General features: G+C 49.5%; 1 protein-coding gene across 14 annotated transcripts in view; it reads right to left on the minus strand.

Annotated features, from left to right (window-relative positions):
• Positions 1-3,478: 3,478 nt before the first annotated feature.
• EPB41L1 (erythrocyte membrane protein band 4.1 like 1) overlaps positions 3,479-14,988 on the minus strand; it is a 122,032-nt gene continuing 110,522 nt past the window's right edge. For 12 of the 14 annotated variants that reach the window (XM_032350786.1, XM_032350784.1, XM_032350785.1 and 9 more), the window contains 4 exons: positions 14,845-14,928; positions 12,714-12,794; positions 12,262-12,378; positions 3,479-6,902 (listed from right to left, as the gene is read on the minus strand). In XM_032350786.1, the coding sequence (XP_032206677.1) occupies positions 6,894-6,902; positions 12,262-12,378; positions 12,714-12,794; positions 14,845-14,928 (291 nt within the window). In that variant the 3' untranslated portion in view covers positions 3,479-6,893. The remainder of the gene's footprint in view (positions 6,903-12,261; positions 12,379-12,713; positions 12,795-14,844; positions 14,929-14,988) is intronic. The other 2 variants (XM_032350783.1, XM_032350782.1) reach the window with 1 other exon arrangement.

Raw genomic sequence — 14,988 nt, forward strand, 5'->3', positions numbered from 1 at the left:
GTTCCGCCCCATTAAATGTTGCCTTTTGCTACTTTAGGTTACACGTCTCCGTCTCCTGACCGTGGATAACAACCTTCACCAAACTATGTATATCCTGCTCCAGAAACACACCCGCCAGCCCTAGTCCTTTCGTTATAATCAGTCATGGTCGGGAAGCTGGGGTCATGATCATGGCTGTCTAGTAGCCACATCAGATGCTCAGTAATGGTCCCTGTCAGCCAGTTTCTACCTGAGTATCACCACTGGCCCATGATCATTCAGTCGCTGTCCAACCACACTCAGTCCTAAAGGAGATTGTCAGAAACCCAGCCCGCAGGGCGGAAAAGCGGTAAAGTCGTCCCAGCAGCAATAGCCACTACATGGGTCCCTCTGGCCATAATCACCAGTGTCCTCAGGTGGTGCAGGCTAAAAACGTGCCTGAAGGGAGGGAATTTCTTGTCTGGTTCTCTGTTGTTTCCCAGGAACCTAGCCCGAAGCCAGACACCAGGGTTCAGCTGGGTGTGTGTATCTATCACAAGTTTAATTAATGACTGTATTAATAAATGATTTCTGTTTGAGGGCTTTGCTCTGTGCTGGGCGGCTGTATCAGTCAGGGTTCAACCAAAGAAACAGAATCAATAGGAGATATATATTAAGAGATTTTTAAACGAAGAATTGGCTTGTATGATTGTGGTGACTGGCTAGGTAAGTCCAATAGCCACAGGGCAGGCCATTCATATATGATTTCTAAGCCTTAACGTAACCCTAGTAAGTAGTTATTAGTATTCCCAGCTGACAAAAGAGAAAACCAAGGTTCAGAGAGGTTACACAGCTGGAAAGTGGCAGAGCTAGGATGCAAACCACGGTCTGACGGATTGTTCCTGTCCCCGTGCCGCTGCTTCTTAGCTTGTCAGTCACACTTCCTCAGTGACAGCTGGACACACCAATCTTTCTCAGTCAAACCTCATCTCTTAGTGGGTTGCAGACTATCCTGGGCCCTGCAGTCACGGTTAATCACAATAAGCTGCTGCAGGATTAACCAGAGATGGCCTCCATCACTCACAGTCACGCCTGTCAAACTCTGCCTGTCATGTCGATTCCATTTCCTGTCTGAAGAAGCTCAGCTCCTTCCCTGACCCTCCTTATTCCCAGTGCAGGTGCTGAGCTAAGTTTATGATTTCAGAGCTCCCTGTTCCAGCTGGGATCACCATCTTCTCAGAGACTCCAGCCCTGAATTAGGGCTTGAAAGCTACAAATGGTGGCCCTGGAATGCCACCTTATGGGTCACACGTCCATCCAGATCAGGTTTTCAACTCTGATACTACTGACAAATCAGATCAGATTTGTTGTGAGATCTGTCCCGTGATTATGGGATTTTTAGCAGCATCCCTGGCCTCTACCCACTGAATGCCAATAGCACCCCTCAGGTGTAACAACCAAAAATGTCTTCAGACGTGCCTAAATATCCCCTGGGGGAGGGCAAAATCACCTCCTTCCCCTCTGTTTGAAAATCACTGATCTAGATAAATCAACTCCAGGTTATTCCCAAGCAACACAGAGGCTGACCCTGAATTTCTGGGAGATAAAGATACAGATCCAGAGTGTGTGTGGACCCAGTATTTGCAAACTGTGTCCTATTCCAGAACCCCATGGGTGACAGATAGCTAAAGGAAGTGTACAGGAAACAAATTTAGGGAAGGATTCCCAAAGCTCCTGAAAGCAACTACCTCTGACAATGGACCGGATTCCAGAGAGCGTTGAAGAATTGTTTTCACTGCACAGCATTTTGTGTCATTGAGTGAATTACCTTTGGAAAGAAACAAAATAGTATTTAGTATTCAAAATTACTAGGAAATGCTCAGAATTTAAGTTTAAAATAGTATTTAGAATGGTATGTCCCAGGGAGCCTGGGTGGCTCAGTGGGTTAAGCCGCTGCCTTCGGCTCAGGTCATGATCTGGGGTCCTGGGATCGAGTCCCATGTCGGGCTCTCTGCTCAGCAGGGAGCCTGCTTCTCTCTCTCTCTGCCTGCCTCTCTGTCTACTTGTGATCTCTCTATCAAATAAATAAATAAATAAATCTTAAAAAAAAAAAAAAAAGAATGGTATGTCCCAGGTAATTTAAGCTCTGAAGAGATATACATACCTGGAAAAAGAGTGGAAGAAAATGCATCCAATTATTTATAATGGTTCTTGCTTGTGAGATTTGGGGCAATAGAGAAGTTGGCCTGGGGTGAGCCACTTAGAATAAAAAGGAAAGTGTGGTACATGCAACTCAGGTAGCCTAAGGAGTAAGTTTTACATGGACTATGGGTTTTTAATTTTATATTTTTGCATTTAGTTTTATGAAGACCTCCTTTCTTTGGGAAGTGACACTAGTTTTTGATTTATGGAAGTAATGTTTCATATAGATATACATATACATTTATACACACACACACATATATATATATATAATTTACAGAGTCCATTTAAATAAGTCATTAAAGGGACAAGTGGCATGTAGAGGGTCATGGCAATGTATGTGGAGGTGGGCAAAGGTTGAAGCTGGGGGTCACAGTATACATTAACCAGTAGGTTCCCATGGAGAGGTTTGTAGGAAGAGACCCCCAATGTAAGTGCTCTTTTTTCAGAAAGAGGAGGGATCATGCTGTTCCTCCATGCATCAAGCCCCTCTATATCCTAGGGCCCACGGACTTACTGTTTCTTCTGCCTAGAATAGTCTTTTTTTTTTTTAAGATTTTATTTATTTATTTGACACAGAGAGAGAGAGAGATCACAAGTAGGCAGAGAGGCAGGCAGGCAGGGGTGGGGGGAGCAGGCTCCCCACTGAGCAGAGAGCTGATGCAGGTTTCGATCCCAGGATCTTGAGATCATGACCTGAGCTGAAGGCAGAGGCTTAACCCACTGAGCCACCCAGGCACCCCACTCTTTTTTTTTTTTTTTTTAAGATTTTATTCATCCATTTGACACAGAGAGAGAGAGAGAGCACAAGCAGCGGGAGAGGGAACCCAATGCGGGGTTTGATCCCAGGACCCTAGAATCATGACCTGAGCCAACCGAGCCACCCAGACACCCCTGCCTAGAATATCTTGCTCAAGTCCCTCACCTTACTGGATCTTTCTCTTCATTTAGCTCCTCCTCAGGGAGGCCATAACTGGCCACCTTGTTTAAGTGGTCTCCTTCAGCAGCCATCTCCTGCCTCTGTGCATTTCCTTCCTGGTGCCGATCACTCCAGAACTATCTCCGACTGCTTGCCTGTTGTATTATGTTTCCAGTACTCCACAAGTCTGAGAGTTCCCAGAGGGTAGGAAATTTGTCTTATTTGCGGTTGTGCCTGCAGAGCCTAACCCAAGTCAGAGACCATACTGGAAGCTGTAAATAAGTGTTGCATGAAAGTGTTCAAGGTTGGGATTTCTTCCACACCTGTTTGAGCCCTCCCCACAAGGCCAACCCGTACTGGTAGCTAAGGGCAGAGGGAGAGAGAGAGATGCCAAGGCAGTTTGTGGTTCAGCATCAAACACATTTATTTCACTTTTATTGAGTATACAAGAACAGAGAGCACACGCATACAGCACAGAGCACTGAGGTGGGGGAGCGTGGGGACAAGAGGGGAGGGAGGGGTATGAGTAAAAAGGAACAGGACAGCATCGCAGTTGGTTGGAAGGTGCTTTTGAAAAAAAAATTATTTAGAGTGATGTTGCTCATGCAATCGCAGGCCAGTCTTGGAATGTGCTTGCAGGATTCACAAACTGAAACAGGTCCTGGCACCTCCTGTCCCCTCAGATGGAAAAGATCCCAAGAAAGCAAAACAAGAGAAAAATGAAGATCTGTAGGACAGCAGACTGGGAAAAGACCCTGGAGAGCATCTGGTTTATCCTACTCATTTTGCAAATGGGGAAACCGAGGCCCCAAAGGCGGGGGTGGGACTAGACCAATGTCACATGGTGAGTTAGGGGCTGAGCCAGGATACCCTCCAGGACATTTTCCATCATGCTACATGGTCTCCTGGGTGGATAGGCAGCACAAAAAGGATGAGAAATGCAAAAAGGAAAAAAGAAAAGTAGGTTGAAGACAGACAAGACAAACATCTATATTCTCTATGAAGAGGAGGATGGGAGGAAGCAGTGCCCTAGATTTCAGCTTTGCAGCTCCCCTCCTCCCTGGTGGCACTACCTGCCTCTCCACGGAAGGAAGGTCACAGCATCTGTGGGATGGAGAGCTCCACAAACCCTGGCCAGCTCACGAGCTAAGCCTGGTCCCTTCATCCCTGCTCTGAAGCCACACATTCAGGGGCTGTAAACAGGTGCAGGATCCAGAACAAATACTCTCCCTCTGAGGTGTGACCCGTGTGCTCGGGGCACCTGGTTCCTGCAAAGACAGGGGTGCCTGAGCCACATTCTGGGTGGCCCGGGGGAAGGGGTGGAGCCATTCCAGCTCTTGGCCCAGAAAGAAAATAGGAGCTTTCAGGTTGAGACTAGTGGGAAGGAGGTTTTGTGGCTTCTCCACCAAGGTAGTAAAAAAGAACCTGGTGCATGGGAAGTGAGCACTCAGGGTGGGGGTAGGGGTTGGAGTGAGCCACTGGTCTTGCTCCAAGGGGTTGGGGGGGTGGTGGAGATGGCTGAATCTGCCCTCTGAGCCCCAGGGGCAGGTCTCTCTCTGCCTGCCATTTTGTCCCATTTAGCCAACACTGTTCTGGTTTCTTGTTCTCAGGTCAGCACCAGCTTAGCAAACTAAGCATTTATGTCACTGGGGTAACTGACAAGTAAGCCGGGGGGTATCCCCGGGCAATGGCCAATAATTGGAGAGAATGTGAAAATGCTCAGAGGGGCAAGCCGTGATTGAAGATGTAAGGCTGGCTCGGGGAGCTTCCAGGTCCCTCCCCTCTCCCACATTCTCTCCTGCAGTCCAAGCCTAGTGCCTGGCACAAGCAGGTACTCAATAAATATTTGTTGAATACTTCAATGGCTGCTGTAGAGGTGGGGCAGGGCAGGTAAGATGGGACTGAGAAATTAAAGTGCAGTAGGGACATATTCCCTCCAAAGGGGACTCACTGAGCTCCGGGGAGCAGCTCCTGGCAGGCAAGCCTGGGAAAGCCCGAGTTTTGGTTGGGGTATTCTCCAAGGGCTTCTGTGGTCTGAAGGCAGTTCTGGGGATTCTGAGGGTACAGCTCAGAGCTCAGATGCTGGCTGAAGGGGAGGTTTCCAAAGCCAGTCTCACACAGAGAAGGAGCCTCTGAGCAACACATTTCTTCAGCGGCTTATTCAGAGTGGGGAGGGGGCAGAGTGGGAGGGGGGCGGGGAGGGTGGTGGTAGGCAAAGCCTTTGGAAATGAAGTTTTGTCCTATCGGGGCCTGCCCTTGTTCAGGGTCTCTGCCATGGGTGCTTTGGTCCAGGAGGAAGAGAATGAATGTGGGAGGGGAGAGGACCAGAGCGCCCCAGGCTCTCCGGACAGCCAGGTTAAAGCCACCATTCTCTGCAGTGGCCAAGGGTGTCCCATCTCTTTGCACGGGGAGTCAGCTGTCACAATGTGGTCAGGGAAAAGACACGTGGCTGAAAAAAGAGAAGACTGAAAACCGAAGCAAACCCCCTAGGGGGCTATGGGGGCTGAGCCGGGGACCCCTGTAGTGGAATCCTGACCCTGGACCCCACAGCTGAGCACAGATCAGGCCCTGGTGGCTACTGCCCAAAGCGGGGAAGGCATCTTGGACTACATCTGTTTCTTCCTCCTTGCCAAATACCTGCCCCTCCTTCTGGGGACCCCACCCCTCCCCACCAATCAACCAGTTACAAATACCACACACTGTATTACTACGCTGAACCGTCAGCTCCTCCAGCGAACAGCCCACAGCCAGAGTCCAGGTCTCCTTGGCTGGGCCGGTTCAGTGCGATCTAAGAACCTTGGAATACATCAATCACAGTCGGATAATTATAATTTTAAAATGTCAGCTTCATACTTACCAGCACTGTTTATTTTAATATTTGTTTCCTGTTATATGTCATATACATAACTGAAAAGCACATCCATACACATCTCCTACAAGCTGCACCTTCATCGTGACAACCCATAAACGCACAGTGTCTACTTTCCTTCCTGTGGCTGGGTTTTCTGCGCTTGCTTTCTCTTCTTTTTCTTGTTTCAAACCAGAGTCATCGGCAGGACCGGGATACAGAGGGTGGGGGAGGGGGAGGAGGGAGCCAGAGACAGAAATGACAACAAGACGAGTGAGTCGAGGGGGAGGGGAGGCGGAAGAAAGGAAGGTGGATTTTGCAGCCCAGTGTCAAGACCCAAAAAATAATAATCCAGTGTTCCTCCTTTCCGAGTGGGGGATTTTCTTTCTTTCTTGGCAAACGGTTGACGGCGCGTGTCTCGCTGCTGAGATTTCTCTTGCTTTGCTGCAAGAGTGTTTCCTTTGCACTGCAGTGGGCAGCACACGCTTCAGGACAAATGGAATGCTCGTTCGTCCACGCAAGGTAATGTGCAGAACCAGGGTCGTTTTGGACTCCTATGATCATCGTGGTCTGGCTTGCTTTTGTCGCTCTGCAGGGCTTCGAAAGGGGGAGTGAGAGATTATTGTCATTTTATATATATATATATACTTTTTTTTTTCCTGAAAAATCCCACCAGTTCTTCAATTTGTCTGCAAAGGAAATGTAGGTGTTCAGATGTTGGTTGTTGCTGTTGGCCGAAGGTGCGGCCAGCCCCAGCAGCAGTGCAAGCACGCGGTGTTTCCTGTATATATATCTATATCTATATATATCTATATATATATGCTTTTCCTTTCCCAGTCCCTCTTCGGTGACAGTACGTCACAGCTGGGACTGCGGTGTTGAGTCGGAGAATCCAGAATGAAGGCCCCTTCTTAACGGTTCTCTGGCTTGGGTTGGACCAGAAGCGCCAGCATCTCTTCACAGAGGTCAGGATTCCTAGAGCCGGAGGCACGGAGGGAAGGGGACACGAAGGAAGAGAACAAGAAAAATTAGTAACTTTTTCTCATTGATCTTTAAATACACAGCAAGAGGTGGTTTTAGCTCCCCTTCCTGTATGCCCTTTATTATGGCTCAGGAAGATCAAGGGACTTGTCCAAGGTCACACAGCCAAGACCTGAACCTGCATCTGTCTGGAAATCTGTCCAAATTTCCTTTAACACTAAGAGGCTCAGATCCCATGCGGCTCACCTTTTCTTCGTACCTCCTCCTGGTCTAAGAATTGTTTAGTTGTGATTGCAGAAGTTATTTGTTTTTCTTCTCTCATCTCCATGGGCCTGTGTGTCCTGGGATTAAACCCCAGCGAGCAGCGTTTCCATAAAGAAATTGGAGCTTGGATTCCAACTCAAGTTTGACTCCAAAATTTTGTGGTCAAGTGCATGGGGTCCACCATCAGATGGCCTGAGTTCAAATCCCATTCTACGGGCTACGAGCTCTGCCATCTTGGATGAATTTCTTAACTTCTTTAGGCCTCCTGTGCTCCTCTGTAAAATGGGTGCTTCCTCACGCAGTTACGGGGAGGATTCGAAACAAAGGTTAGCAAACAGGAACCACTGAACAAGTACCTAACTGTTCCTATTATTACTACTGCTGTTGTTAACTTAGCCACACACCGTTTGGCTCTCCTTGAGGGCAATGGCTGCCTTTTACTTATCTTTGTCTTTCTTTCTTTCTTTTTTTTAAATAATTTTTTTAAAAGATTGTATTTATTTATCTGACAGACGGAGATCACAAGCAGGCAGAGAGGCAGGCAGAGAGAGAGGAGGAAGCAGGCTTCCCACTGAGCAGAGAGCCCGATGTGGGGCTCGATCCCAGGACCCTGGGATCATGACCTGAGCCAAAGGCAGAGGCTTTAACCCACTGAGCCACCTAGGCACCCCTATCTTTGTCTTTCTAATGCTCATCACTGTGCATGGTGCACAGCAGCTCCCCAGAACCACTTAATGGGGTGGGGGTAGCAATCCTTCCTGCCCTTTCCCATTCACATAGGGTCCGGTGTGAAGGGAGTCCTAGACATAAAATCCTTCTCAGTTTAGTTGACAGATGGGAAAATGGAGACCCAGAGGGTTCAATGTCCCAGTGAGTTGGTGACAGAAATGAGACTAGAACCCAAAATTCCTGCTTTGAAACAGGTCAGTTTTTTCCTCCCATGTCATCCAGATCTTGGAAGTAAGGAAGCTGGGTGTTGCAGTGTTGTGGAGACAGGTGCTGTCTGAGAGAGGTGGGCCAGTGGGAGAAGATGGAAGAGAAACCACACATGTGGCCCGAGAGTTGCAGGGAGTAAAAAGACCCTGTGTCAGACGGGTGTGCTTCCCACACTCAGAGCAAGAACTTCAAAGAGGAGGAACTTCTGGAAGGAAGGCCAAGAGTCAAGTGCACTCTGAACAGATGTTTCTGGAGGATTCAGGGAGGGAAGAGAAGCTAAAGGCCAGCAAGATGGACACCTGCAAGGAGCCAGGGCTTGTGCACCAGGCTGGCGGCGGAAGCTTACAGTCTGACTTACCCAGGGCTCTCTCATCCATCCCTGAACATGGCGAAACCTTGGGGGATAAGAATGCGGTTTCACAGTGCTAAGGATCTGTACGTGAGGTGCTGTCCTTGTGAGTCACTGCTGTGGACTGAATATTTGTGTCCCCCACCCCCCCAACCAAAATTCCTATGTTGAAGCCTTATTTCTCAATGTAAAGGATTTTGGGGGGGGCGTCTTTGGGAGGTACTTAGGTTATAAGGATGGAACCCTCATATATAGGATTAATGCCCTTATAAAAAGATAAACAAGAGAGATTCTCTCTCTCTGCTCTGCCACATGAGGACATATAGAGAAGACAGCTACCTGCACCTTGATCTTGGACTTCCCAGACCCCCATACTTGGGAGAAATGAACATGTGTTGTTTAAGCCACCCAGTCTATGGTGTGCTGTTAAAGCAGCCTGAACTAAGACACTCACAGATGCTAATTATTATCGCAGCTCCAATTCCTAGGTGAACTTCATTTTATAGATGAGGAAACTGAGGTCCAAGGAGGTTCCTCTGGGCACACTGCTAGCAGGGAGTTTTGGGCTCCAAAGGGTGTGTTTTTTGTACTCAATTCTGCTAGCTTCCTGAGGAATTTTTTTTCCCACAGTGGCAGGCTGCACTTGAAGTCTTATAGCTCAGTGTAAACATGACATGGGATGTCTTCAAAAGACTTTAGACACTTCAGAAATGCCAAAGACACCTAAATGATACCATATTATAATTTATCCTTCTTAGTTTATTACATCAGAGTCTGAATGTGCAGTGTTTTGACAGCTTAATTTGAGTTGATAATAATCAGAATCACCCTTAGCTTTTACTGAGCACTTACTATGTGCCAGGCGCCGTGTTAACTGCTATGTATGTAGGATCTCACCAACCCTATGGGATAAGGAGGTTAAGAGCACAGGGTGGCTCTGGAGTCTCACAGATGAGCTTTGACTCCCTCACCAAGCCCCATGGCTCCAAGCAAGTCACCTAACATCTCAGGGGCTCAGTTTCTTCATTTATGAGAACGAGCAGATGACAATACGTTGGTCAAGTGCGTGTCCTCGTGCCTGGAAGAGTGTAGACACTCCACACATTTCAGCAATTGTTGTCACTGTGAATACGGTTGCTGACCATTCGCCGATGAGCAAAGTGCAGAGATTAAACAATCTGCTCGAAGTCACATGGCTAATGGCAGGCAGGGCTGAGACGAAATCAGGTTTGCAGGATTCCAGATCTTTCCGTAGGCTACCAAGATATATCCATCCATCAAACTGACATGTTTCAAGCACTTTAAAAAGGAGTCTTCAAATTCAGAGAAGACCCCTCCCCAGAATGAGAGAGTCTGCTGATATTAGGGGTCAAAGCTATTTCCTAAGTAGTGTAAAGCATGTGGAGAGAAAAGGCAAGGGAGAAACTTCTGTCTTTCCAGGGTGACATGAACACGGTGAACTTTACAGAAGGATCTGAGAGGGAGAAGGAGAGAAGAGACAGAGGGAGAGAGAGAAGGAGAGAGAGAGAGCGAGACCAGAGGGAGGGTGAGGAGAGAGGGAAGGAGGAGGCGGACAGAGAGGCGAGACAGAGCGCGGTGGAGTGTGCACAATGCCATCAAAGGAAGAACGAACAGGGGGCGAAGGAGACCCACCAAGTGGGCAGATGTAAAAGGCTGCATGGTGTTGGTTGCTGGGGGTGTGTGTGTGGCGGGCGGGCGGGGGGAGGGATGCCTAGGATATGGCAGCAGGAACGGGAGCCCTGAGTGGGAAAATGGGAAGGCAGGAGCCTGGGGGGCTGGCGGGAAGTGCCCCAAGAAAGATGGGGAGCAAAAAGACAGGGAAAGAAAAAATAGGAGAAACCCGTGACAGGTACTCCACGAAAGCAAAAATTGGCAGCTAGAAGGCCATGCCTGGAAAGGACTAGCCCCTTCTCTTTGTTTTGCAAGTGAGGAAACTGCTTGCCCAGGAGGGAATGGCTGGGACTAGAGCCAGGTCCCCGGATTCGCAACACAGAATGCTTTGCACCAGTAGCTGACCATGGACTTCCAACGCATAAACACAGATTCCCAGGTCCGGTCCAGCCCTTCTAAATCAGACTTTATGATCTTAGTTCTCCAGTACCCGTATTCCCCCGGTGATGCCGCCAGTGCACTACCCCTCGGAGATCTGGGGGACAACGGGCAGGAATAACTGGACGATGGAGGGGACAGGAAGGTCTGTTTGTGTGGAAGTCCGAGGAAGGCTGGGGGGAGGTTCTGCCCATGACCAGCTGCTACTTCTATAGAAGCAGTGCTGTCCAGCAGAAATAGAAATGAGAGCCACGTATGGAATTTAAATTCCTTTAGCTAGAACTCGCTAAATTTTCTAGATATTTCCAATTTCCTTAACCCTTCTAGGTAGAAACTTTTCATTTCCAAATTAAAATTCTAAATTTCAAATTACCATAAAAAGAGTAAAAGAAACAGGGGAAATGAATTTATAATAATATATTTTACTTAAACCAATACATCCAAATATGATCATTTGAGGTTGTAATGAATAGAAACACTATTGAGACATATTGCAAGCCTTGTCTCATATTAAGTCTTCAAAACCCTGCATACATTTTCCCCTTAAAGCATGTCTGATTTCAGATTAGCCAATTGCAATTGCTCGACAGCCATGTGTCTTGCACGTTATGAAGAAAACCTGTCCATCACTGTAGAAAGTTCTGTTGGACAGCACAGTCTAGACAAGGGCTTGGCAGCCCTTCAAGGTGGAAGGAAAATGTTTCAGTGCATTTTCTTCTGACAAGAAGGGAGTGGTGATCCACATTCTTGTATCTTTCTAGAAAACACAGTCTTATTCATCAGGGAAGAGGGCCAAAGGAGATCTGCTGCTTGTAGGGGTCTTTGAGACGAGTTCTTTTTTCACTGTAGCACAAATCCAAGTATATAGCCCGACACATTTTTATATATGTCTACACCCATGTGACCTACCCCGTTCAAGACGCTGACATTTCCAGCACCCTCAAAGGTTTCCCCGTGACTCTTCCTGTCAATATCACATCCCAGAACTAAGCAGTATTCTGACTTTTACCATCACTGATTAGTTTGGCCTACTTTTGAACTTAAATAGAATTCTCCCACTCAACTCCATGTCTGTGAGATTTCATTTTATATGCCTGATAAAATTCAGTCAATTTCCAGAGGGACCAGAATAACCCCTCCCCCAATTTAGGCTAATAAAAGCCCTATCTGCTAGAGCACCATCTCCTTCCTCTTGTTCAGCAAGGCATGGTCCATCCATAAGGAAACAGAAAAGTAAGTTTCTGACCCAAGGTAGCCTGAGAAGTCAAGGGTTTGCGATCTAGCAACACAGATGGGATCAAGGACTCTGGTCATCATATTCCCCCTTAGCAACACCCAGTGACCTGTGATGGAGGCAGAGACTCAGGGACAGGAAGGTGGCCCTTGGCCTAAGGGGCCTTTTTCTGGCTTCAGGTTTTTAGGTAATGGCCAGTAAGGCTATGCTTGTCTCCAGCTGTCCCGCCTCAGGACGGGCTATCCACACTCACTCCCTGGCTTTATCACGTCCAGATATACTTGGGCCTGAAGCCCCCAAGAAGCCAAGGAACCAGTCTTCCCCACCCCCACTCCCCACTCTGATTTGTTATATTTGAGGAAGCTACTTCTCCCCTTTGAGCCACAAACCAGGAACATGGGAACTTAAAGCTGTGCTTGGGACCAAGCCACCTGATAGAAACGACCCTCGGAAGATCTCACCGCCTCCCTCTCTTGGCTGCTGAGCCTCAGAGGTCTTACCTGTGGCTTCCTGTCCCTCTCCTCTGGGGACGGGTCTGTTTCTCTATATACGACAGCTTTGGTTACCAACATGTCAGGATGCTGCAGCTTGGCCTCCTTGATGGCCAAAGCCAGGGCCTGGTAGACAGGAGCAACAAAGTGAGGAACGGATATCAAATACAGGAGGAACCCTGGAACCGACAAGCCCCTTCCTGTACAGTTGTGGAAACTGAGGCCCAGGAGAGGCACTGGTCAAAGAGTTAAAAGGGAGAGCCCAGAGCTTGGGGTCTCTGGCTTCTTCGGGCTCCCATTCTATGCCCCTTTTTGGGGGGCTTATTTGGGGCTCCTTGTCTGAATAAGGATCAGCATGAAATGGACTTGATCCTCTGCCCACAAGGGCAGCTGTCCATAGGTGACCCAATATGGGAGGGGCTGGGGACTGCCCCCAGGATCAGCGTTCCCTACCCCCATACCTGGTCTTGATCAACATCTTCATCCCCAGTGATGATGATCCGCTTCTCAATTCTCGTCTCAGAAAATCCCCCTTTCACAGTCTGCAGAGTGAAAGGGCAGGAAGGTCAGCTCTGGGTCCTGCCAGGGTGTGACCGGGCACCCATCCAAAGCACCCCTCAAGGATGAGGCTGGAACCAGCAGTCACCTTCTCTCCTGGCTCCCTCTTCTGGTTTTTGGAACTTTAGATGGCACATCTCGCCCACGGCTACCACTCCCCCAACGACCAAACTGCCCCCTCTAGGTCTTCTGAGCCCAGCTCAAGTCAGGCTTCCCTAATCCAGGTTGGTGACCCTGCCCCCCTCCTGCCTTGGTATTCCCCGACCACCAAGTCTGTCTCTCTTGCGCCACTTCTGGGGCTCTCTGCCTCGTGCTGACCTTGTGTGCGTGACCCGGCCTGGCTCGCTAGGCTGGAGCTCTTGAGGGCAGGGGCTGCCTTTTGCTCATTTCCGTTTCGCCTCCGTCCCTCCCCCCTGTCCAATCTGACCAGGGCAGGTGCTAAATGCAGAGTCGTTGAATGAACACATGAATGAAATGTGAATGGTGACACGGTTCTATCTTAAATGACTTCAAACAACACTACAAGAGAAAACCACGTTGGTGATGCTTATAACGTCCACTGTTTTCCGAAAGGGCAGGGTTTGGGCACAAGTCTAGAAGTAGAAGATGGGGAAGGAACTAACTGCTTGGCATATCAAGGAGGGTGGTAGCTGAGGGAAATCCCAGCAGGAGCCAGGAACTGACAGAAAGAAGGGGACTCCTGGTTTGCAGGGAGCGGGGGGGAGCGACTTCGGGCAGAACAGTTTTCTGAGCTGTATGCAGCGGGGTGTGTGATGGAAAACCCTCCCCTAAAACTTTCAGTGAAGTCAACATTGCTCACAAATGCTTTGGGTGGGTGGGCGGGGGGTGTTGTGGAGGGAGCTTCCTGGGAACGTGCAAAGGTGCTGAGTCCTGCATACACGCGATGCGGCAGGGCTGGGACAGTTGGTGTGTGCATAACGGCCAGTGGTACCTAGCGGACTTCTCCCTTAGAGGGCTCCGCAGAACCTCCCCCTCAACCTGCCTTCCATGCCCCTCTCCTCCAGGCCTTCTTCTCTGGCCTGCGCCCCCTCCTGCCTCCCTCCTGGCCCCCCCCACCCCCGGGTGTGGAACCACTTGCCTTCAGCCTTCTGTGCTCATTGGCTGCATCACAGCTGATGCATAGGGAGTGGTCCCCTCCCATAGCCCTGCCTCTTCCTTCCCCCACCAGTCCAGGGCCCCCATCCCTAGTCACTCCACACCCCTCTCTCTTCGCTCCCCCATCTACCTGTGCACACTGATGGACCTAATCTCCTCTTCTTAAACCTCTTTGTGCTGGGTCACTCCCCAGTTTAAAAATCTTGACAGTGTTCCAATGGCTCTTAAACCCTTCCTAGTGTCATCTGTCCTGGGCTTTGTCTCTATTTGGCTTCCCCTGCCTCCAGTCCACCCCAATTTCCCACAGCTCCGCCCCCTCCACACTACTTCTTCCTGACGGAGACCCCCACCCCCCCACCCCCACCCCCACTGCCATCCCCACAAACATGCAGCACTTCCAGCGGTCACCTGTGCCCCTCGCACAGAGGCAGGCAGCAGCTTGACGTTCACTAACAAATGTGAACAAATAAACAAATGCAGTCTCTGCTCCCACCTCCTGTGTTGCTTAGAGAACACCTGTGTCTGTCCTCTCCTCCGTCACGAGTCCTACCAGGCTTCCTAAGACCCCGCACAAATCCCACTTTCTCCAGAAGAGCCCTCCTCACTCTCTGAGGCTTCCTTACCTCACCTCTTCTAAATCCTGCCAGCACGTAAGGTCTATAAGGTGCAAAAGCCATGGCTCCGAATTGCTTCCGGGAAGGGGGACTTGCCCCCACCCCCCCTGCCAGCCTGGCTGCCAATGATGGGGGGCAGGGCCCGTGCCTAGGATGACCCATAGTACAGATCAGAGCACGTAGCACTCCAGAAGCTAGACCACTGCTGGTCTTCTCTGTCCACGATACAAGGCACAGCGATGGCCGTGACCTTGCCCAGCCCCACGGCCAGGGTGGGGGCAGACGGTGCCCTGCTGCTACTCACTTTGGTAACATGGGTGGTGGTGGAGGTGGAGAGGGTTTCCGCGGTGGCGCCGTAGGTGCTGGTGAGGACATCTTTCCCGATGATCTGCGGAATATAACCACCCCCACCCCCGGGGTCAGGTAAGGACGCTGGGCTCTGCAGGGT

The sequence above is a fragment of the Mustela erminea genome, chromosome 7 (genome assembly GCF_009829155.1).
Source record: "Mustela erminea isolate mMusErm1 chromosome 7, mMusErm1.Pri, whole genome shotgun sequence".
Classification (NCBI taxonomy): Eukaryota; Metazoa; Chordata; class Mammalia; order Carnivora; family Mustelidae; genus Mustela; species Mustela erminea.